Source organism: Gadus chalcogrammus, chromosome 16 (genome assembly GCF_026213295.1).
Source record: "Gadus chalcogrammus isolate NIFS_2021 chromosome 16, NIFS_Gcha_1.0, whole genome shotgun sequence".
Classification (NCBI taxonomy): domain Eukaryota; kingdom Metazoa; phylum Chordata; class Actinopteri; order Gadiformes; family Gadidae; genus Gadus; species Gadus chalcogrammus.
This window is the reverse complement of record NC_079427.1, coordinates 15962699-15987793: the sequence shown is the minus strand read 5'-3', so window position 1 is coordinate 15987793 and position 25095 is coordinate 15962699. Positions and strand designations below refer to the sequence as shown.

The following is a 25095-nucleotide window of genomic DNA, read 5'->3' as shown; positions in this document are numbered from 1 at the left end:
ATATCAACTGGCCACTTACAAGCTTCCTATTTTTTTGGACCAAAAAAGTGAACCGCTAGACTGTTTTGTCGCTGGAGTGTAAACACACTTAGGAGCTACCCCTGAACCTGACTATTTCTACACATCCTCCGGTGACATGCCAAACAGGGAGTGACCCCAGCATGTGTGCCGGTGTACTCTTCACCGTCGTGATGGATGGCGGTACACGCGTAGCTTCTGTTTACGCCACTCAAGGCTATGGCTTACACCCCTGCTTCACAGAGTGCTGGTAGGAAGGAAAGAGAGGAAAATAAGTCATTCTTTCCAAGCCACTGAGGCCAGACCCAAAGGCAAGTTGATTTGGGGGGGGGAAGCGGGGGGTTGTCTGTGTAGAAAGAGAGGCATCTATTGTCCACAATACGGGGGGTCGGGGGGAGAGTGGGAGAGACATTTGAATATCTACTAAACTCCGTCACAATAAAAGCGATTGTGACAAAGGGACACTTTGATACGGACTTGCGCGAAGAAATGCACATGGTCACCATGGTGATTGTGTTTGATGGAAAATGTTAATTGTTAAAAACCATCCCAATGGCATGTCCAGCCAGAGGCTGTACAGCCGGGGTCATTTAGACAATATACAGCAAGAATAAAGAAATAGGCATTAAGAGAATGAAAGTTCAAAGAAACAACTTTTTGACTAAAAGAACCCAATGAAGGACAATAATCGTTTTACGATAAACGTTTTGAACATATTATCTTGAAGGTTTGGAAGCGGAGTGAACTGTGACAGACCTGGTCCCAGTGAGATCATACATACAGGACAACATGTGAACAGGAAGCTGAGGGGCTACCTATTAATGCGTGGAGACAATGAGGTGCTTGAGTCATACTGAAGGAAGGAAAACGTCAAGAGGACAAAAATGTGTTCCCAGGACATCCACGGGCTGTTACTGTGAACCATCACGACACATGCTCAGTCAGCCTGTCATCCTTTCTTATCACTACACTGCTAACCTTTCTTCTCGCCCTCATCTCATCAACCTCTCTCTCTCTCTCTCTCTCTCTCTCTCTCTCTCTCTCTCTCTCTCTCTCTCTCTATCTCTCTCTCTCTCTCTCTCTCTCTCTCTCTCTCTCTCTCTCTCTCTCTCTCTCTCTCTCTCTCTCTCTCTCTCTCTCGACCAGGGGGTTGATGTGGAATGCTGGGGTCTTGTTAAGAGGTCTTGACCACTCCGCACTCTGGGAGTACAACTGGGAATTGTGTTTTCCCATAGAAGCTTCTGGTCTGTCACTTATGCACTGTGCACTCTCGCTCACTCGTTCTCTCTCTCTCTTTCGTTCTTTCTCTCTCTCTTTCTCTCCCTCTCCTTATGCATACATACAGACACAGATACACATCTTTATAGAGCACATGATTGTAATGTACGCTGGACACCAACCCTGGCCAACATTAAGCCAGAGGAACCTAACATTGAACTTGTTGAAGGACAAATCAGTAAGTCAATCAGTCTGTAGCAATGGACAAATGGTAGGGGTTGATAGGACAGGATGTGAAGAGGCAGCAATAGAAACTTAACGCCTGGCTAACCAAAAACAACCTCTAAAGGATGAGCACAGTGAAGTCCTCATGGACACAAGCCATCTGTGACAAAGTTGTTTCCTGTCCTTCCTGGGTACCTCAATTCGGTAGAGCATGACACTAACAAGGCCAGGGTTAAATGGCTGGATTCGGCTCTTAAAATGGCTGAATAACCTGGGGGGGATGGCTGGAGTCGCACATGAAAGGACGGGTGAATGTGGGCACATTTCTTGGTTACCAGGAGAGATGGGGTACATTGGGAAACCTGAATTAGCTAATTAGTCCTCAGCAACTTTTTACCCGTGGTAAGATACAAGTCCCTCTGTTGTTTTCCATGGCCTCTCCCCAACTGGTTTCTTCTTCTGCAGTTTACTATGACATAAATGTTGGGAAAGTAGGATGCCCAGGTTTTGTTCCTTACAGAATAACCACATGTAAACTGTTAATAAGTTAAGAACTGGAAATTTGTTTACCAACTGTGTTGCAAGGATGAACGGAATACTGCTACTAATAACTCTGAAATGCTTTGGGTGGCAAAGATGTAAGAATGCAAAAGGTATAGGGTTAGAAGAACACAACTATATTCCCCAGACTAAGGATGTGTATGTACATGTACTGTGGGAAATCACTGTGGGATTTACACAAGTCACCATCCAATACACCATATTGTCTTGTAAAGGGAATCCATTTCAGCTCCATTAGGATTGTAAACGTATGCGTAACATTTAGGGTGTTGGTCCATTAAAATGCCTGCAGAAGGTGGAGAGGACATTGGCAAACCATTCAAACCATCTGCTTTTGCAAAAGGAAGGATTTGGTCCTCGAGAAAACAAACACAGGAAGTTGACTTCTGCATGGACCACAAGAAAGTTACCCTACCCAAGAGGCGTTGCAACAAAGACAATGAAATTACCCACAAGACCTTTAGCTGCTTGAGTGACTCCTCATCCCTAATGAGTCATTAAATATTCAAGAAAATTGTACTTTTGTGAAGGATTTCGTTTGATCTCAGCAGACACACACTTCCCTTTGCCATGTCATCGCATCCTTTGTTGCTGATCGGCTCAGCTGTGGAGGATAGAATACAAGGAGGAAAGGAAATTCAATTTTATATCCACTACAAATCTTGCGTCCCCTTTATTGTTGGTCTCAATGTGAGGAAATGGGATACGCAAGTCACTGCTTTAAGCATTGAGTTAATGTCAATGGAATTGTCAATAGAGTGGCGAAGTCACGCCCCTTCCGGTAGAGCTCATGGGACCTATGAGATCGAAAAATATGAATGGGTGTCAATGGAGAGAAAATAATTATTTTCTGGTCCCAGTCTTTATATGCCCTGGATTACACATATGTTGTTTGTGGATTTAAATGATAATTTTTCATGCAAAGAACTCGGCTCTCTCTGCTCCACTTCACCACTTTTTTTCAAGGCGAGGATAAAAGCATAGAAAGAGGTGAGAACCACTATAAGTCGGGGCATGTGGAGAGTTTTAGTTATGTGCCATCTCTTTGTGCCATCTCTGTGCCGAGTTCCAAGTGCGGGTGTGGTGACGTCTATCATATGCGTCGAGAGCAGCGAAGAGCTGTAGTTCACAAAGCGGCCTCACATAAAACCTAAAATTATCAAACTTCTTCACGAAATTTTTTAGTTTTCTTTGCATGAAAAATTATCATTTAAATCCACAAACAAAATATGTGTAATCCAGGGCATATAAAGACTGGGACCAGAAAATAATTATTTTCTCTCCATTGACTCCCATTCATATTTTTCAATCTCATAGGTCCCATGAGCCCTACCGGAAGGGGCGTGACTTCGCCACTCCATAGACCAAATAAATTGGCAAACTTCTTAATTATTTGCAAAATGCTAAATTTGTAAGTAGTAGTATGATAATTGGGACACACACACACACACACACACACACACACACACACACACACACACACACACACACACACACACACACACACACACACACACACACACACACACACACACACGCACACACCTTGTTGTACATTATTTAACAAATCGTCTATTTAAACATGTATTCGTCAAATTTGTTTTTCTTATTTTTTAATTGGTTTACAATTCATCTTTACAGTTTAAACTATTATTAACAATATAGTACCGATTGTATGCGCATGCGGTTGCGCCAAAATCACGCAGTGTTTTCCAGGAAGTGGTGAGGTCAGCTGACCAGCGAATAGTCAAAAGAAGTATGGCGGCTACCCTGAACAGTGGGAAGTTCTCTTGTGATTTTTATGCTTATTGTCGGGATTACGCAAATCTTTTTCGTTGAAAAATTGGCCGCATAAAATGATGTTTGATACCTTTTCGGGAGAGTGGAACAGTTTGATTCACAACCCTGGGATTAAGAGAAACCTGTCGGTCCTTTTTGAATATAAACATCCGCTGTGTAAGTGTGCGTTGAGCGTTCTGCTCCTGGCTGACCAGAACGCAGAAAGATATCTCTGTATTCCCACGTAATTATAAACAACGATTTTTTTCGCTTTGCACGTCTTTGCTTTTTCATACAACAGTATACTGTGAAGAACACCTGTCCAACAAACACTAGACATGGACTGCTTCTAATGCCCAAGCCAGTCTGGATCTGGTTAATTGTTTTGCAGCGACGATACAATGGCTTTAGTGAACTTTCTTATTTTTCCTTTGATAATTTCCTCTGTAGCAAAATGCTTAGACTTTCTCAGCTTCCTTTTGGACTTAAACTTTGTCATCGTCCACACTGTGGTGCGGTCTGTTTTAGCCGTCGTCACGTTTGTAAACAACCTACCTGTATTATTTTGGAACTTTCTCGTTGGATTTTGGAATTGGATTCTTCTCTGTTTGATATCCATGGCAGAAACTACTTCACTCATCTCCCATGGCACCGTAAACATGGCCGGAAGTTGCCTGCTCGCTCTCGGAGGATTACTAGAGAGCCTGAAGATGGTTGGCTACCTTTCTATGCACGTCTTCCTCCGTGGAAGAGAGTATCTCTACAGGGGTTTGCTGTTTGTTTTGGAATGTTTTGGTATTGCCGCAAGCCTAACGGTCTATTTTGCTAACACGGTTGTCAACTACGTGCTTATTTGCACCCAGAACATGTACTCTGCTCTCATCAGTGTTTGGCACACGGTCTCAAGTCCGCTACAGAAGGTTGTGGAACTCACCCTGACCCTCATCACATTCCTCTATAGCAGCCTCGTCGGGACCTCCACCTTACTATGGACGCCATGCAAACTGGTACTGGACTTTCTGGTCTCACTGACACAGATCTTCATCAGTATCTTTATAATGAACATCTATGGCCTTTTGCTAACCATCACTATCGCCGTAGCTACCACCGTCTACCTTAACCCAGAGCTGGTCCATCAAGTCAGGCGACAGACTGTCCATTATATCAATGCAGTCCCGACCCTGCAAAGACTATCCCTTGCTGCACAGACCCTAACTCGGAGCCTGCAGAGAGTACCCGGACATGTCCCTGGGGCCCTAAGACATGCCCAAAGACTCCTCCGACGCCTGTACCTGCAGGAGAGGTGGCTCTGGAGGCAGCTGTCTCAGCAGGGCAGCTGGCTGAGCCTCACTCTACGAATGCGAGCTTGGAGGAACAACAATAACAACAACAACATCGACGCCAGAGTGGGCGGCGACGGGGACCCTGGAGAGGAGCAGCGGGACCCGCCAGATGGGAGTGCAGGAGACGCGCCCTACCGGGAGCAACCGGACCAGGAGCAACCAGACCGGGCCTACCCCAGCTCCAGCAAGGTCCGACCCCTGAAGCAGCTCCGGGCTGCGGGTAAAGAGGAGGGCCTCCCAGTCCCGCATGCCAAGAACCTGCTGAGTCTGCTCAAGGAGCAGGAGGAGAGGAAGAAGTGTGTGATCTGCCAGGACTGTAGCAAGACTGTGGTGCTGCTGCCCTGCAGGCACCTCTGCCTGTGCAGGGGCTGCACGGACATCTTGCTTCGGCAGGCCCTCTACCGACAGAACTGCCCGCTGTGTCGACACATGATCCTGAACACGATGGATGTGTACCTCTGAGGGCCCGCAGCCCCCCGGCTGGGGGGGGGGGGGGTTCATCCACCACATACCAATGACCACTCAAACAGTGTGCTTTCTTGTTTTTGACTGTTTACTGATGATTTTGTCGTTGCCTCAAGACCACAGGCCAATACAAGATCCGCAAGCATTTTATGTTGTGTGAATTGTAGAAGAGATATTGGGTTGTGGTCGCAACTGTGTTTATATGCTTATAGAAATACTAGACTAACATCTGATGCTTGTGCTCACTTTGCTGTAAGAGCAGCAAAAAGGGTTTCTGACAAAAGCTGCAGGGATAAGCAGTGTGTTGCAGAATGCTATCTATAAGAATTCCAATACAATGTCATTTTTGTTGCATAACATTGTATAGTCTGTGAAACAAGTATGCCTTAACGCATTTGAACGAGAAAGAGACAAATCCTTTGCTATGGCTCTGAGACCTATATGTGCCAATGGACACAACTACATTGTACTTTCTTTGCTAAGGACCTAATAACACCTGTTTATAAACTTGAAAGAATCCACTATGAGGAAATGAGCTACTTGTGGTTGCCAAATACAATCTCTAATTTGCTCTTTCTAATTCCAGTCTTCCATCATCTGATAGCTAGTAAAAGGTTAGTCATTGAATAATTATAATGTTTTAAAACATACTTTTTTCTCCTGTTAAGGGACCATACATGTAATTCTGTTGACCATGCTTTACAGGTCTGCTTGCTTAAAAATATTATTAGAGTCTAATCATTAAAAGAGGTGTCATGTGCCTTCCTGTCTTATTTGACAAATTATATATATTTTTGTAATTGGCTATGTGTGACAGAGCGAAAGGATAAATGGACAATATGATGCTTTGTGAAAACACCGAATGCTATCATTAACCCTAACCAAGTAACCACTACTGCTGCCCCTATCCAGCACCACTTTTGTATCGTTTTTTAGACTGCACGGCCATTTTTTGATACGCCAAAGATAGGATTCAAAGTCCAAATGGACCAATTTGTTGTTGACCAGAGACTTGTATTTCTCTCAGGTATTTCTTAAGACCTTGACCCCATCCCTGCTCACATGAATTGACAGTGTCGTCCATTTTCTGTGTTGGAAAGGAGCCCACAGTGAGTTCCTGTGGGCCTGCTGGGAGAACTGACGTGACTATGTGGCATCAACTCATGAATGTATTGTTGTAAAGTGTGTTCGGTCCCGTCTCGGATGATTTGAGTTCATAATAAAAACCATTGTGTAGAGAAGGCTATTATTGTATCATCGATTATATAAACAAAATACACTAAACTATCTTAACAAAAAATATATTTTTCTTCATATTGCAGGATGCTAGAACTCAGTTAGAATTGCAGGAACCATTTTGCATTCCTTTCAGCTTGGTTTACATTTCTGAATGCTTGGTCCCTTTCTGACTGTCCATATCTGGATATATTTATTTGATACAAGTCCCACATAAACAGGCAATAACGCTCCTTCAAACTTGGTAAAAGCTACATATTGTAGAATTTGGTTCTCTTATCGGCCCTGTGACTCTTGAAAATTGTGTGTGTATAAACGGCTCCTCCAGTGTTTGTGGTTAATGTTCCCTGTTTCTGAGTCATGGCCTGCAATAGCATGCATCTGAACCTCTGTTTGATCATTTAGTCTTGTGGTGGGAAGAAAGGAAAGATGGGTGATGTCAAGGCAACTGTATGAAGTCGATCTCCCATTCCTGGTCAAGGATATTGGCAGAGACAATCAATTCAGCACTCTGGACAGCACAGTTTTGCCAATTAATGAGTTTCAATCAGTAACACAACGCATATCCTGGCGTCCAACCTAAGACCAATTTGCACTCCATGATGGACATCCATGTGAGCCTCTGTCCTCAGAGAGATGTCAGAGCCGTGGGTTCAGGGATTGTTTAATGTCTGCTGACACCATGAGGCCACTCTGCAGTGTTTATATGTAAGGGATACAGTAGGACCGTGTTAACAGAGAAGAGGAAGTACGATGACAGTGGAAGCCAACAGAGTAAAGATGTTCATACCCATGGGACTCGATCTTTAACCTTTGACCCCAAATCGGTCTTGGTTGGAAGCAGTGTGGGAAAATCACACAAAACTCAAGTCGAGAAACTGATATAGTACTGCCCTTTTTTATTTATTTATCTTGTCACCCATTTTTCACTTTACTTCGTGGTAACCTGTCTACTTATTTCCCTCTACAGACCTATCTATCTATCATTGTCATCTCATCGTACTCAGTCACTCAGCTATCCGGTTCTCTGCATTGTTGGACCCCCACCCACCACCCACCACATTTCTATGACTCATCATTTTCACACAGAAGATTAGATCGGTATTCCCCATTCTGCCTTGTTGCTGTGTGGGAAAGGGGGGGGGGGGGGAAGAAGTTGAGCATGGAAAGATGCAGATTGTTTCAGACTGGGTTACTATATGTTTCGATTACTTCTATTTGTAAGGATATGTGGCCATAATTATAACTATATGTTTTGGTAACTACTGTATGTGCATTACTAAGACTATTGAACCCCAAGCAGCTGGTCATCAAAGCGTCAGCTAATGGTGAATAAATAAAAAACAATACAGGTTGAGAATATCCATACACTCGAGCATGGCGCTTCCCGGTTTCAACCAAGTACCGATGCTCACAACACTTGTTGTTTTGATTTATGGCTTGACTTATGGATCTTTTTAAATTGTGACAAATTAATTGTCATTGAACATAAGACGTGTATTTGAAATAAATCACTGAAAGTCAAACACACATGCTGCAGTTTATGCCCATGCCTCTGGCAGAGCGCACAGCCACAGTTAGGAGACCAGAAGTTGAATGCCAAGAACAGGCTGTTACCACAGTGACAGCAAGGAAAAGAGATAAGGAGAAATACAGAGGAGGCTTATTGCTACACAATGCTAATTAGGAGGTTGGTCACAATAATCCAGATCATCCAGATAGCCTCCTTTACAAAGGCGTGATGTGATCAGTGGTTCAACCGATGATAAGAGCTGGGGCAGCAGGAGAGAGCTGGGTAGAGCAGAGAGCAGGGGAGCATGGAGAGAGCGCAGAGAGCAGAGAGCGCAGAGAGCAGGGGAGTGTTGGGAGAGCGGAGAGCAGATAGCTGGGGCGGCGAGCTGGGACAGAGAGCGGCGAGCTGGGACAGAGAGCTGGGACAGAGCAGAGAGCTGGGACAGAGAGCGGCGAGCTGGGACAGAGAGCTGGGACAGAGCAGAGAGCTGGGACAGAGAGCTGGGACAGAGAGCGGCGAGCTGGGACAGAGAGCTGGGACAGAGCAGAGAGCTGGGACAGAGCAGAGAGCTGGGACAGAGAGCAGAGAGCTGGGACAGAGCAGAGAGCTGGGACAGAGCAGAGAGCTGGGACAGAGAGCAGAGAGCTGGGACAGAGCAGAGAGCTGGGACAGAGCAGAGAGCTGGGACAGAGCAGAGAGCTGGGACAGAGAGCAGAAAGCTGGGACAGAGAGCTGGGACAGAGAGCTGGGACAGAGAGCTGGGACAGAGCAGAGAGCTGGGACAGAGAGCAGAGAGCTGGGACAGAGAGCAGAGAGCTGGGACAGAGAGCTGGGACAGAGAGCTGGGACAGAGCAGAGAGCTGGGACAGAGCAGAGAGCTGGGACAGAGAGCAGAGAGCTGGGACAGAGAGCTGGGACAGAGAGCAGAGAGCTGGGACAGAGAGCAGAGAGCTGGGACAGAGAGCAGAGAGCTGGGACAGAGAGCTGGGACAGAGAGCAGAGAGCTGGGACAGAGAGCAGAGAGCTGGGACAGAGAGCTGGGACAGAGCAGAGAGCTGGGACAGAGAGCAGAGAGCTGGGACAGAGAGCAGAGAGCTGGGACAGAGCAGAGAGCTGGGACAGAGCAGAGAGCTGGGACGGAGAGCAGAGAGCTGGGACAGAGAGCTGGGACAGAGCAGAGAGCTGGGACAGAGAGCTGGGACAGAGCAGAGAGCTGGAGCAGAGAGCTGGGACAGAGAGCAGAGAGCTGGGACAGAGAGCAGAGAGCTGGGACAGAGAGCAGAGAGCTGGGGCAGAGAGCAGAGAGCTGGGGCAGAGAGCAGAGAGCTGGGACAGAGAGCTGAGCGCTTGGGCAGAGAGCTGAGCGCTTGGGCAGAGAGTTGGGAGCGGAGAGCAGAGAGCTGTGGCAGAGAGTGGAAAGCTGGGGCAGGGGGCGGAGAGCAGAGAGCTCGGGAGAGTGGAGAGCAGAGAGCCAGGGAGAAGAGGGGAGGGATGGAGGATAGAGGCATGATAGCCATCAGGTCAGAGGGCACCTTAATAGCCCCCCGGTTGTTGACCTTCACACAGAGAGGAGGTAGTTAATCCATGAAATGGGCTACTGTTCAAGCCCCCACCCCCATCCACCCATCCATCCATCCATCTATCCATCTATCCCCCAAAAGTAGGCCTATCATCTATGGAATGTGACAGTTGTGTACCACGATATCAATGGCCAAACGTAGTTGCAACACACACACACATACTTGTGTCCGCAAACACGCGCATATATAGGCTACACCGCACAGAGGTATAATTGAAAAGTGCATAACATTTATAGCCACAGGGCCAAATCATTAATAATAAACAGCTGACAGCATAGGCTGATATGCATATTTCCCAGAAGCAATCATTGCATTGACATGACCACAAACTACCATTTGTGATATATTGTGCTCTGATATATAATAAAACCATGATGAGGATGAGTTGTGGGGTTAGCCATACCCTCAATCATACTTTTGTTTCGTGGGACCGGGGAGAGTGCCCATTCTCGACCGATGGGCCACTCCTAGCCCCAGCCCTGGTCCGAGTGCACCTCTTACAGGCTTACGTAAACCATTGCACGATATTCCGCAATTAGCTTTCTTACCCACTATGAAGTGATGTGGCTGACCATAACAATTTGTATCCTCTTCAAATAGTGACAAAACAGTTCATCCTTAGTCTGTCAAGCATAAGCATATAAACACCTGTTGGTAGTAATCTACTGTCCTATTCAATTAAAGGGATGTCTGACAAGCGGCTGGATTCAATTAACTTCCCAAATTATCTGAAAAGTAAATGGCTCTGCTAGAGTGTGAGGCTTTACAGGATGTTTTTTTTTTCAGAATATGTTGTTCAGCCATAATCATAGGATCCCTATAACCAGTGGCGAAGCTAGACCTCTTTTGGGTGGCCTCAAGCCCACCCAAAACTTGCCTTAGCCCACCCTATCGGTTTGTCCTCAAATCTCATATTCAACCTCTTTTTTTTTACACAAGCATGAGAGAATGGATGTTGTACACTAATAAACAGGCTCAAATGGGCTAGTGAAATCGAGCGCAACCTTCCTGCAGGAATCTCTAACCTCTGATTTGTGGGTGGGAGACTCCTGTTTGACAAAACCAAAAATGCAGCACGAGCGCACCCAACATAGTTTCTGCTGTTTTGTCAAAAAGGCTAGCTAGTCTTTATCAGAAAATCCACTATTTCCAGCTGTGTAATAACATGACCAGGTAATAATAATATTCATTTTAAAACCTTGACATAATCTGTCAGATGTTTTAAATGACAGTTGACCACAAGGCGATTCTATGTATGCTTCCTCTTGAATTGCTTCATGGTTTAGTCGGCAGAGGCTTGTAATGCTGCGTAGCATGATAAGCATGATAAGGTGCAAGGAGCAGAAAAAGTTGACATGGGTGCTAATTTTCAGTTTAAAAAAAACGCTGGCATTATTTTATCAGCTGAGGGCGTATTCATTGCCAGAACAACTGATCTAATCAACAAAACGCCCTCAGCTGATAAAAGGTGTCGGGGGGTGGGGGGGGGGGGGGCGCGAGCAGCAGACGGGACTTAGTGTCTTATCTATTTATTTATTTTAATAAGTTACTTATTTTATTTTAAATAAACATAATACCAAGGGTCAGAAGTTTTACAACAATTTTGATCTTACAAAGTCATGACAGAGGGACTTGGTGTCTTTATTCAGGCTTGAAAGATGAACATATATTATTTTTTTGAAAGGGAATAAGCTGATGAAGCTGACAAGTGACCAATGTTTACTGTTTAAAAATATTTTAAATTAAATGCAAACCCCAGTGAATCATATGCTCTTGTTTCTCTGTTTTGAGATTCACACAGACTTAGCAGTCTTGTTTAAATGTTACAAATTGAATTAATAAACTGAAGTTGGAAATAGTTTTAAGTTGTTGCAGATGTTATCTCCGCTAATTTTATTAATCTAAATAAATAAATATTAGCAGGTTCTCAATAGCAGGCTATTTCAATTCAGGGAGGGCACCTAGGGAGGGAATGACAGTAAGTTATTGAGAATCACTGTTCTAGAACATGTTGTAGGCCTACTTGTTGATTAGCTCACATTGTTATGGCAATGAAAATGCCCTCAGCTGATAAAATAATGCCAGCTTTTTGTTTTTTACTGAAAATTAGCACCCTTTTTTTTTTGCATCAGAACAAGATTTTTTTGCATCAGAAGATTTATAAAAATGTATTGGTCCCTGAAAGGGGGACAAGATAGTTTAGTGCTCCCGAAATAGTGGTCTGTTAATCATAGTATTAGGCTAGTACATGTTGTACTTGTTGATTTTTTTGCATAAACATACATCAATAAAAATGTATGTTGATACAATTTATAAAATTGTATTGGTCCATGAAACTAAGGTGACATAATTTAGTGCTCCCGAAATAGTGGTATGTTTCTCATATTATTGATCTAGTGCATGTTGTACCAATGTGTTTCAATGTGTAAATAAAAAAAAGGGAAAATATGGTCATTTTTGAGTGAAACTTACACAAAGGAAATGTAATATACCTCAAATTTGTTTGTACAGTACACAGCCATGGATTATTCCTTCATCCAAACAGTCTTTTTTCCTTTCATCACTTTAGTGGTTCAGAACTGCATTTTTTAGCTGACATTGCCAGCTATTGGCTTAGACATACAACAGCATAGTAATTAAGATAGATATAAAGGTTGTGGAATAAAAAATTTGAACAGGACTTTCTTTACTTCATAGACCCCTGTGGCTTCCTGGTGTTCAGCCCCCCCAAAAGTCAGAACCTGGGATCGCCCCTGCCTATAACACTCGAGGCCCTCTTACCCGGGAGAGTCGATGAAGAGGCTGTCAACCAGTGGTACTTTGGCGCCCTCTAGTGGAGCTGTACGTAAACACAGAGCTTCCAATCCCACGTTGTGGTTTTGCTGACCTCCAGTCCTGACTATAAAGTCGAAATGTCTCTGAAGAAAGGTCACTTGCCTTGATTTAACCAAAACGAATGAGGATGATTTAATGTTAATGAACAAGATATTTGGCCTCCCTTACCCAGACAGACGCCAACGAGCTGTTATGTCTAGAGTGATTTCACTGTCGGCTCGGTCCGTTCTCCCACTACACTCACAGTTCCTGAACTAATGGAAAAGCCGAACGATGCCCAGGCATAGTCGATTTACTTCTTTCCATCTGCTCTTATGTCCTAGGTAAACAATTGTTTATTTATAGCTTTTAGTTTGAGGGAATAATATGGTAGGAAAAAAACAATTCCATATGTGTGAGATATTTAGCAGCCAGATGTCAGTCTATGCCTCATTTTGTAACTTGAAGAGTAACCGAGCACTGAGTCACCATTCCTCTTGCATTAATGTCATCACCGAAATGAAAAAGGAATAGAGAGAAAACCATCTTGGTGAGCTGTTGAGTCTGATGCACGAGCTGTGAGAAGCATCCGATAGAAACATATCAGACAGACAGATAAAAAGACGAACAGAAACAGCATTTTTACGGTGATACGCGTCTAAATGATTCCGTTTTCTGGCGGGGATGGCTTGCCATACTTTAGCGCATGTAACGCATGTACGCAGCTCATACGCGCGTAAACCAATGGTTCCCTATGGAAAAATTGCCGATTTTATACGCGTCCATACGCGGGGTACGCGTTTGGTGTGTTCGTACCTTAAGAGCTACGTTTTGAGGTGGTTTACCTTTCGTCCCTGAATCTTCACACTTGAGGGAAATGGTAAATAACCTTATTCCTCCAAAAAGTCGGTATGTTCCTTTAAAGGCATGTACCTTTAAATGCATGTACCTTTTAAAATGTATAGGTACATGCATTTAAAGTTTAAATGCGTGTTGATTTAAATGCAGTTTGCTTTAAATGCATGTGCCAAAGCCTACAAGTGGTCTCGCCTCCCAGTAAAACATTGTGAGTCTAACTGTACGTTTTCAACTCTCATTTACAGCTTTAAAGCTATCGCTCAAGCGTTTTATCGCTCCTATCGCTTTAATCGCTCATGTCTAATAGAAAGTAAATGGGCGTTTTTATGGCTCAAAACGCTTTACAGCTTTTGGTGTGAACGCACAGTAGAAAGTGAATGGGCGTTTATCGCTCAGAACGCTTTACAGCTGTGAACGCACAGTAAGGACATTTGAAAAACCACATTCAAGTTCGGCCGAACACAAGGTTATTTTACGAAGAACATTGGCCAAAACGCTACTAAACAACTATTGCATATTAAGTTTCTACTTTATTAAAAGTATAACTTTGTTATATCATAAATGACGAGTCCTTGGCTGAATGCCACTGCCAAACTCAATCAGTTCAACAATCAGTAGTGCCTTTCAAATGATGCAGGGAACATCACTTCTCAATCAGAGCACCTGATCAGACCTTATCTGTCCCGAGTCCTTCAAGCAGCATTGACCTTTTTATTATTATTACCAAATACCAGCTCTGATCATTCAAACCAACAAATAAAATAAAAAAAGGGTTGGTTGTGTTGGGACTGTTCTAGGAGAAACAAGGTGTGTGGAAATAGAATGGAATGGAATTTTATGCGAATACAGCCGAGTTCTTCCAGTCAGAGTAGACCAGGAAGCCTGTGAACGTGCTGTCGGTCTTGCTGCTGGAGTAGAAGCCGCTGTATTCCCCCAACGCCATCTGGACCCAAACCTGGTCGCCAGGAATTAGGTGGAGCATCGTGCCGCCCGACAGTGAGGCCGGTTTGGGCCAGTTGCCATAAAACTGAAAGTAGGACGCCATGGTGTGGCCATTTTTTATCAGGTCAAACTGCAGGCTGGCGCGGTACACCGTGGCGTGGACCGCAAAGTAGTAGACCCCGGGGATCTTACAGGTGAAGCGGCCCGTCTCTCGGTTGAAGTCGCCCTGCTCGTTGAGCGTGACCTTGTCGAAGCGCACCGCGTCGCCCACCGTGAGCGGCGTGGCCACCGTCTCGGAGAGTTTGGCGGTGAAGGCGGATTTGGGAGCGACGGCGCACTCTCCTTCCTTCCCCCGCTCCCCCTTTTCCCCGAGGTCTCCGTTGTCTCCGGTGATACCCCTCATTCCCAGCTCCCCTGGAGGTCAGGGGAAAGCACGTGATGATAGTGCATGTTAATGGCTTCAATTACGATCTACGCGGTTTCTGTATTCTTTTTAAAGGTGACGTATCATACCGCCAGGCGTGAGTAGCCATTACAAGCCGTTTTGAAAATCGGCCTCTTCTGACATCACAAGTGGGCGTGTCCACCTAGATGTGTGTTGGATAGATCAGTCTACCAGCATACCCAGTGGACTGCAGCAAACGTTGCCCATCTATCTGTCATACGTCTAGGTGGACACGCCCACTTGTGATGTCAGAAGAGGCCGATTTTCAAAACGGATTGCAACGGCTAATCGCACTCACACCTAGCGGCTTAATATATCACCTTTAATAACACAGATGATACTGAACACATGGCTCACCTTGCTGTCCCCTGTCTCCCTTCTCTCCCTTCTCCGCCGGGGCGGCGTCCCTCCCATCCCGACCGTCTCTCCCCGGGTGGCCCGGGGTCCCGTGGACCCCTGAGGAGCCCGGGATACCAGGGTGTCCCGTGCACAGGCTGGGGGGGATCTTGTTGTCCTCCAGGAGGTCCGAGAGGCTCACCTGCAGGCCACAGACGAGGTTGAGCAGGAGCAGCGCCAGGAGCCTGGGGGAGGTCATCGCAGTGATCCTGCTGAGCAAAGACATAAGACGACACATTAAACAACCAACGTTCACAATGGGATGTTTAGGGAAGCAACTGTGGACAGACATCTTTCACAGGGGGCTTTTTAGATGCTGTTTAGATCTGATCGGATGGAGGTTACATTTTTATATATTTTGATAGATAATAGAATTATAAACAGGTTTTATGTGGAAAGGCCAGTAAAAAGTATGTGGAAAACCTAAGAAGTGCACTACTCCATTTATACCTTTATCTCGTCTCTGATTTTTTTTTATATTAAAGTCAAACCCACCCCTCTGGGGGAATTCTTACATCAGGTTTCTGAAGGTCTCATATTAGTTAATACAGGTGCACTTTTTGCATCATTTTCCCTAACCAAGAGTCATGTTAATGAGGAAGGTATTCCTCATAGAATGAAATGCAAGATGGGAGATCTTCACTTAGAAACACAAGTACAAATATGTTTTGAGAAAGGCAGTATATTGAATTGCTTGAATAAATTGCCCTGGCATGAAATAAAATACATTGAGAAAATGATCGACAATATAAAAAGAGAGCATGAAAATAGAATACAATACAACATAACATTCTCGGCCAGTAGCACAAAATACCAAAAATTCTCTATTTATTATCACCATAACATTTAGCACATACACTTTCCTCAAGCATTCAGTCAACACTGGAGCAAATGCAACACTTCTAAGTGCTGCACGACCAAGTAAAAACCACTTGATGGAGTGCAGAGTAGCTAAAGGAATCAGAAGACAGCCTAAGTAGTGTGTCTTGTCACAAACTAGCCAAAGTTTATGGTTACAACCAGTATTCAATACGAAATCTTCTGTCTGCGTGGGCGGGCTGGCCAAGGAGCAGGAGAGTCAGTTGCCATTACAGGGGCCAGGAAATATATATAATATAAATATCTGGAGTTGACTAAAACAGTCGTTATAGACATTTGAAAACTACACATCACACTCTCCGTCCATATTTAAACATATCCAAAAGATCTGTCCAGAAGAAAATGTATTAAGTAGCAAAAGGCTGTTTTGGCCCTAACTTCCAGGAGAGAAGAGGGGGAAGGGGTGGCTGTCTGAACGCTGTGTCAGCGTTCCAGGAAGACAGCTGTCTGCTCCCACTCCTTTGTTTCCCCATGAGGTTCATACACTCTCACTGTTTCATATTTTTAATTAGAGAGCAGAGCAGGACCCCATGTTCAACCCTGCACCATGGGCATGTTTATCCTACTGCTCAACTTAATGTTAGTGTGACTGTTATACAAACACATTAATTCTGACTAGTTCAACACTAGGTCCCGTTTGTTTAATGATATACATAACCAGAGATATTACTAGAATTACTCCAAGTCCAAAGGCCAAACATAAAAAGTTGGGATCTGATGCAAAGTTTATTGTATCCATATCCAAACCTTTTTCATTGTATTCGTTTTTATAAAAAACAACTATTTAATAGTTCACAGGCTCTACTCTACTATAACATCATCCCATTTTCTTTTCTCCTAAAAATGTGTCGTTCCATCCCCCTATAAATAATCCACCATTAGGATATATATACATGACTAGCACCCACAACTGGAGAAACAAGCGTTATCAGACTTGGCTCATCTTCTGGTGTGGAATGCCCTCCACCCACAGACACTGTTAGCGTTTTACCATCTCGGTGGCTCCGTTCAACAAAAATATAAATAAAATCATGAAAAAGCAACTTACCAGATGGTGCGAGTGAAGCCGTTGTAGCGAAGCTGCCCTTCACGTCTGTGCGGATCAGAGACGAGCAAGCCGAGGTCCTTCCTTCCATGAAGTGAAGCTAGGAAAAAGTGAGAAGGGCAAGGAACTCTGGAAAAGAAACGGCAGTGAAATCCAATTAGAAACAGAATAGCAGGAGTGAGATGATTTAGTGAGGGTGGAGAACAGGGAATGTGAGAGCCTACTGTAGGAAGAATTTCCTGTGCTCTTCAGCCAGCATTAATAATGGAGTGTACTGGAATGCACTTTATGCAAACAGTTAGCCTGGGGAAAACATATTTGGGAAGTTACAACAGTAAGAAGTAATAGATGTTTTTGGACAATATGTGCATGATTGCATCAGATGCCGGTGGAATTTAGTTAATCACAGTCCCAGGGAACAGGGCTGTGGTCAGTAATTATGTCACCACTACAAACAACTGAGGTTTAATCTGCCTGGCTGGCTCTCTATTACACAAAGCCATACTGTCAGAAGAGAAAGGGATAATGAGATGTCAATATACTAAGCAGACACAAAGATGGGTTTCAAAACACAGACACACATTTACCGTGTGTGGTTGTGCTGAACTAAAGCTCAACTCAATGGTTGTCAAACATAATGTGCATTTATCAAAAAGAGGAACTTTGTTTCCGTCTACTTATACCAGATGGTTTTTACACAGATTGGTAAATGTGTGTGTGTGTTTAAGTATTTATATACACGTGTGCATGCATGTATGCATGTGTGTGTGTATTTATGGATGCTTGTATGCATGTATTTGAAGCGTTCATGCACATTCCCACGACACACATTAACCTTCCATATGGCTTGGATTTACTGGACTCCCAGTCCCCTTTTAGCAGCCTTAAAACCACTTATTCTGTATGGGATACACTGACCAGGTGAGGCTTTGGTTGGGGGGAGAGGAGTGTCAATGTCCTTTGAAATGAGGCCCTTGGTTTTCATTAGCTGTGAGCTGTTCTGCCATAAGGTTGGCCATGCAGAGACTTCACAGGACTCCTGTGGAGCCAGGCGGCAATAATTGAAATGAGTTGAGGCAGTGAGACATGTTTTCAGTTAGTAGCACCGGCATCAGCACTTTGCAGGCTTGTTCTGTAATTGGCTGGTCTCATCTATAAAACACTAAGAGAGGAGTAACTGTAAATTTAATTTTTGTCCTCCGTTCAGAAAGAGTCTCTTGCTTAACATTGGTTAGTAAAAGAAAAAAAACAATACCCAAGCCTTTATTAGCGTTGGTTTGTTTCATTACCACTGGGCATGTACATAAGCTTTTTACTGGCCTTAAATCACACATCCTGTGATGTGAAAAACTAGAATGCATTTTGTAAACTTGATCCTGATGGTGTGTTGAAAGATGAACATATCCCTTTGAAGTTTAGATCTAGAATGCAAAATTAAGTGGACACAATTCCTTTCGTGGAAAATATTTTGAAAATAAACATAAATCAGACTAGTCAGGGGTAAAGAGTAAAGGACACATGTTTATTATTTAAACTATCACTTAAATAAAAAAGTGCATAGAAAATAAACATGATTAGAAACTTTTCTTTTTACATGTATTTACAACTTTGCTTCCTAATTTTACATTCAACCCTATTTGTGGTTTTTTTTATTTTTTTTTTACTGTTGTAATTTCCTTCATTTCTGTGATGAGTATTGAGAGAACACTGATAAACAAGACCGTCATATTATTATTATTATTATTATGAGCAGGAGGAAGTTGATAAGACAAAGGTATATTCAAGGCATTAAAAACAAGCCTGTGTATCATCCAATATTCACTTCCTGTGTGACACCAAATTCCCTCCTAGGCTGACAAGTTAAAATACAAACAAATGTTTAGTACTCGCTCAACTGCTCCAAAATGTCGATTGCAAAAATAACAATTTTGGCTTGTTGACCGTTGCTCAAAATAAATAACGTAAGTGTATTTTTTTAACCAACATTATCATCTTGGTATTATCATATATATATGTATATATATATAAAATATATATATAAAAATAGTACATGATAAGTACAACCAAAGCTTCAGAGGAAGGAGTCAGCAAGGGAGACACAAAGGGTTTTCCAAAATGAAGCAACATTTTGGTTGGGATTTCATACGTTTACTGGTCGGTCTCCACTAACCAGACTCCATTTATACACATCAAGTAAGCAGTTTCAAAATCCCTGTTAAAAATAAAATGTACAATAAAAACAGACAAAAAAAAAAAAAAGAACAGTCACTACAACAATCAGAAAACAAACATGGCTGACCTCAAGAAGTACACAACCACATTAACGGTTACATCACATAAATATTGTTCCTTTCCGGAAAAATAAAAAGCAAAGTAAGAAATTTAATCCGCAAAGCCCCTTTTTCATGTTGAAGGTGCATTCACAGACACAGGAGAATTGGTACTGATATCACTATACAAGATTGACGACTGTTAGTCTCATTCAGGTATACTGTAACACAAAAACCATTATAGAGTACATTGAAACATTGCTAATAACCATAAATCTGATGATTTGCTACTGTAACTAAGTTTGTCTGTCCATTCCATATATTGTATAGATACTAAAGCACAAGAAATTACTATGCATGATTTTGTATATTATCATTGTTATATAGTATAATTACAGATGATGTGGGTGAAGAGCCACTGGTGTGGCGTGGTAAAATGAAGACAAGGATGCAACAGAGGCTGTTGACTTACTGTATAGCTGCTTATTAAGGAACACGGAAACAGATGCTATAGTCGCTAGTTATTATTTACTGGTTAACTGGTCAAGCGTTTGAAGCGGAGACCCAAGGACAGACGGAGCCCTTAGCATTAGCAACCCCCTCACCCCAAATACACGTATGAATGACCATATTCCCTCATTCAGTAAAAACCGGTTGGTACGAGTAGGTAGAAATGCCGTCGTGATGTACCCGTCATGTCAGTACATCCCCAGTGGTTAAATTAAACAAACAAAACGTAAACCATCGCCGCCTCCCCGCTACGGGTTCATGTCATAGCTTCCCAGACCGCCATGTTTCACAGATAACACAAAGTCTCTCTCCGTGGAACAAATGGAGCCCACAGAAGGGATCGCCACAACTCAGATGTTGCTCAGGAGGATAATACATTCAGGTTTTTGTTTTTTTGTTGTATCTTAGCAGCAGAACCCAGCAAGCACAATGCTGATGCAGAAACATGATTCACACCACCCGGTGAGAGTTGGTGTTGACTGCTCCTGGCCGTTGGGGGACCACAGCCTGGCTGATATGCACTGCACGGCCGCTAGACGCACACCGCGGCCCCTGCCTTAGCTGGGTGGGGAGTGGGAGTCAAGTGCACTTCGCTAGGGGCCTGAATGCCACGTTCACAGGCCCCGTCAAGACCTATCCCACATTAAGTTTTCCTCTTTGCTAGGGGGGGGGCCTACGGCTGGGGTTGAAAAAAACAGCTTGGTCTTAAGCGGGAGGGATGAGAAGTATCGTCCTATGTGTAATTCAGTGCCTCTATCATAACAAACGTGCAGAGGTGGAGCCCTCAGAAATGACCGTTATAGTTTTGACTTTCTACGTGAAACGCTCCACTTCTGCTGCAAGTGTAACTGTTCTGTCCGTAATGTTTCTACGAGGGGACGCTCAGGAGGGAGGGGGCTGGCTGAACTCCAGTAATGGTCTGTGGTCAACCAGGTAAATATGCAAATCCAACGGGGAACAATCACTGGCCGCGTTGGCATGTTGGCTCCAGGATAGCAAAATAAAAATAAATCAGCAGCCGAGAAACAATAGGTTTAGTTTATCCAGCGAAACATGGAAAAAATAAAAGACCCTTTAAACAACTAAGGCAAAACACAAATTACTGATTTCACTTGTACATGCACTGTGCAAAGTGGTTTGAATTGGCTGGAGATATGACTTATGCTTTTCTTTATTTGCGTTGCATCAATAACATGAAGGCACCTCTTCATTATAAACTGGGCCTGCAGACGGGACCACAATCTATAGGAAACCGTTGAGTTGTGAACAGATGTGGATCTGACCAGTGTAGCCTATCCAGCCAGGGAAAAGCATTATTGTTTTTAGGTTGGTCTTGTTGTCAGAGCGTAACGCTGGGTGTTGACATTAAGGCGGGAGAGAGGAGATATTCACCTATTTAATACGGACCAATAATTTAAAGTCTCCCTCTCGAGTGCATATTAACAGAACTGCCCTCTACAACTGGAACATAGAGAATTAGAATAGAAAAGAATAAAACACAGCCCCGACCGAAATGGCCTTGGATAGAGAGCTACTGGTGGACTGCACTCAATGGAACCAAGCCACAGACCAACGGCAGTCTTTGGAATTAAAGAAAACATTCAGGCTACAAATTAAACAATAAAAATAATTAAAATCAATTTGGGAAAGAAAAACAAAACAAGAACACAACTTCGAAAAGGCAGCAGAATACAAAACGTAGAGACCAAGCATTAGTGTTTGTAAACCTCTATTTCCTACAAAAATGGCAATAAAATAAATACAATCTCTTAAAAAATATAAATACCATCATTAAGTGCTATTCACTAGTGAGTGCTTTTTTAGTCTTTTTCTGTAGAAAAATATACATTATTTACATTTCTTTTTAAAAGCAAGCATGATATTTCCCTGTCCATAATTAAGAAAGACAGATAACAAACAAGAAATTTAAAAGACTTAATACCATACAAATAAAAAAAGTTTTAAAGTTTATAACAATTGGCTAAAAAGAAGGGAAAAATACCTCGATGGGAATTCAATTCAAGGGGCTGATGTTTGGTTTCTCTCTGCTGCTGTAATTTGGAACGTCATTAGAAATCCAAAATAACCTTAACTTCCAAAGACTTGAGCTTAATAGCGACAGCACACTTGAACCTGCAGTACTACGTCTAACAATACCTGGCGACGGCCCCAGCGGGGAGACCGACTAGACCCATAACGGGACCCCTTTGAGCACAACCCTAAGGTTCCCTCGTCCCTTGGCAGTCAGTCCACCAGTATCTCCAGCTGCCTAGCTTCCTCAAGGCCAGAAGCTTCCAAACATTAAAACCAGCTCTACCTAGCTACCTAGTCCTAGTACGACTAACAGACTCTGGCTGAAATACACTGGTAAGTTATTCTAAAGCAAACAAAACAAAAACAAAGAAACTGAACTAACACTTTTTTCTTCAGAGGTGCCTCCTTTACCTCAGTTTCTTCCTATGACCATTGCCCCTCTGCTATTGCAACCTGTACATGCAGGCTTCCCAAGACATGCTCCTGGGCATCCTGCTATTTACAGACTTTTCCTCCAGACCAGAGTCTGGGTGGGTATGGGATTGGTGACACATCCCCACAGCTCTGAAGGCTTCAGGACACATTCAGACAGGCTCTCACACACAGACACAGACACAGACACAGACACAGACACACACACACAGACACACACATAGACACACACACAGACACACACACAGACACACAGAGTCTGAATATTCCTTTCCAAGTCCCTAAGGCCCTTCAACAATTGCACTTTGGTGTAAAATCGATCCTTTCCGTTCACGGTTTGTTGTTTGACTTTCGATTGGAACCTCTAAGCTCTCCAGCATTGGGGTTCAAAGTAAGGTTATCCTATCTGATGAGGCCCAACCTTTCTGGTGAAATTAAGAACTGGCCAAATTAGCAAAGGAAAGAAATGGGGCTATTGTTATAAATTCCACTACAGAGAAAAGTTGAGATTTTCAATGATGTCAAGTTAATCATAAAGGAGGCACAATCATTGTCGTCTTGCTCATATCCAACAGCCCCTTCAACCAACAGCAAGAGTCATCAGGAACAAACTCCTTCCTCCACTTCTGGTGGCACACTCCTCTCTGGAGCCAGTGCTGCTGCTCGGGTCCTTAACAGCCGGGGCCCTTACTGAAGCCGGGCCGGGCGCCAAATCATCATCATCATCATCATCATCATCATCATCATCATCATCAGTTGAGGAACCTGCGACACCTCTTGGCGCCGCAGTTGCAGGGCAGCTTGCTGCCGGCGTCCTCCACGGGGAACTTGTAGTCGTAGGTGAGCTCCTCGCCGGGGCGGACGCGGCGCGAGGCCAGGATGACGATGTGCTTCCTGCCGTCCACGGCGACCACGCGCGAGTGGCAGTTGGGCTCACAGGCGTGGTTGATGAAGCGAGCGGCGTTGCCGTGCACCGTGGCGTCCACCACCTCATGGTCGTCAATGCGGAACATGTAGCAGCCCATGCCCTGCAGCGGGAGGAATAACAAACGCTAAGTAGGTTGTTTGATGTGAAGGTTGCTGTGCTTAACATGCTTTTCAAAGCCCCAAGCCCGCCATGTGCAAATTTGGGTATATATTTGTAGCGGGAACCTACAAAATGTTTGGAATCCTATTGTAAGGGGGAGAAAAGCAAACAAAACAAAAGGGTCCCTTGGAGATATTAAAGACTGTAAGGGTCTTCTTTCTGCTCACTTCAAACATGAGTTTTATTTTGCAAAAATGCAAAAAATATATCTGTTTCTCTCCCTCTCTCTTACCTTGCCCTCGTAGAACCTTTCCCGCCTGTCTGTGAGCACGGAGCGGATGACGTTCCCCGAGTACTCAATCACCATCTCTCCGGCCTCAATGGTTCTCTTGCAGAACAGCCCGCGACCGTGGATGGGAGATCTGGGGGGGAAACACGCAGGGATGAGGTTATAATAGGTGACCTAACTGACAAACGTAATTGATTGTATAAAAACTTGAATAGAAAATGCAGGGCATTTTCTATTCACGCCGTCGAATGTGTTGTTTGTGATCATTGTCATTCACCCCGTGAATGTGGATATTTTTGAGCTGGATGATTGTTAGAAATTCATTTAAAATCGGTGCGAAATGATTATTATTATTTTTTTAATTGAGCTCTAAAAACTCATTCTACCGTGTTGATGCCAACTTTAAGGCCAAAGAGATCTAGGTTAATTGCGCCAACTCTGAATGGAAAAATCTCATATTAAACCTCAAAAAGTGAGCCTTGCATTTGAGGATGGCCGGGATATGGAAAACGAGGGGGTGCATATCTGCATATTGTCACCCTCTTAAAGTAATGGCCTAAGTCATATTTTCAAGTTGTTCAGAAAAAATAAAAAAACTGAACCATATATATATATATATATAGAGTATATGATATTTATGAATCATTTCAAACAAAAGGTCATGACAATAGATGATTATTGATATACAAATAATGATGATAAAATTGCCTAAGTCATTCTGTCTAGTGACTTAGGCAAAATAAATTGGCCTAATTCACACTCTTGACATAGGCCACACTAAACGGGGAGGATCACATGATCTGTTCAACTAAGGATGTTGGGGATTTTTCCAGAGGTGGCCAGCATAACAAAGAGCTGATTTAGGCAAGAAAATCATTTTGGCAAAAAAGTGACTTAGGCCATTACTTTAAGGGGGTGACGATTGTACCTTTAACAGAAAAAAATACTGCAGTTCTGTCTGTTATATTAAGATATGTCCTATAGGTTCCTCTGTTTCCGTTCAAGTGAGGAAGATCTCTTTTCTCCTTACCTGTAAACCCCAACGGTCTCCTTGGATGTTGTTTTAAGCTGGTTGAACCTAACGGCCAGGGGGAGCTCCAAGGACAGACGCCTGCAACACCACAACAGAGAGGGACACATTCAGGTTGGTGACCAGTGCTCTTCAATGCCTTGTCAAAATATAACAACAAACCAAACTGAACATTAAAGAAGGACA

The 25095-nt window shown here is 43.5% G+C and overlaps 3 protein-coding genes across 4 annotated transcripts in view; 1 reads left to right on the top strand and 2 right to left on the bottom strand.

Moving 5' to 3' along the window:
* The first annotated feature begins 3771 nt into the window (after positions 1 to 3771).
* On the top strand, positions 3772 to 8342 carry rnf26 (ring finger protein 26). Its single transcript, XM_056611885.1, has one exon. It carries the CDS (start codon positions 4203 to 4205, stop codon positions 5604 to 5606), a length of 1404 nt encoding a protein of 467 aa, XP_056467860.1. The 5' UTR covers positions 3772 to 4202; the 3' UTR covers positions 5607 to 8342.
* Positions 8343 to 11432: 3090 nt separating this feature from the next.
* On the bottom strand, positions 11433 to 18827 carry c1qtnf5 (C1q and TNF related 5). 2 transcript variants are annotated; one of them, XM_056610454.1, is made up of 4 exons: positions 17542 to 18827; positions 17321 to 17446; positions 15355 to 15605; positions 11433 to 14966 (listed from the first exon to the last, which is right to left on the bottom strand). In XM_056610454.1, exons 1-4 carry the CDS (start codon positions 17574 to 17576, stop codon positions 14446 to 14448), a joined length of 933 nt encoding a protein of 310 aa, XP_056466429.1. In that variant the 5' UTR covers positions 17577 to 18827; the 3' UTR covers positions 11433 to 14445. The 2 variants fall into 2 exon arrangements, with proteins under 2 accessions (XP_056466429.1, XP_056466431.1); XM_056610456.1 differs by having other exon boundaries at positions 15355 to 15602.
* The window catches only part of kmt2a (lysine (K)-specific methyltransferase 2A), a 37217-nt gene continuing 30940 nt past the window's right edge, over positions 18819 to 25095 (bottom strand). Inside the window, 3 exon segments of the mRNA XM_056610453.1 lie at positions 18819 to 23591; positions 23883 to 24012; positions 24910 to 24990. Of these exon segments, the coding sequence (XP_056466428.1) occupies positions 23316 to 23591; positions 23883 to 24012; positions 24910 to 24990 (487 nt within the window). The 3' untranslated portion in view covers positions 18819 to 23315.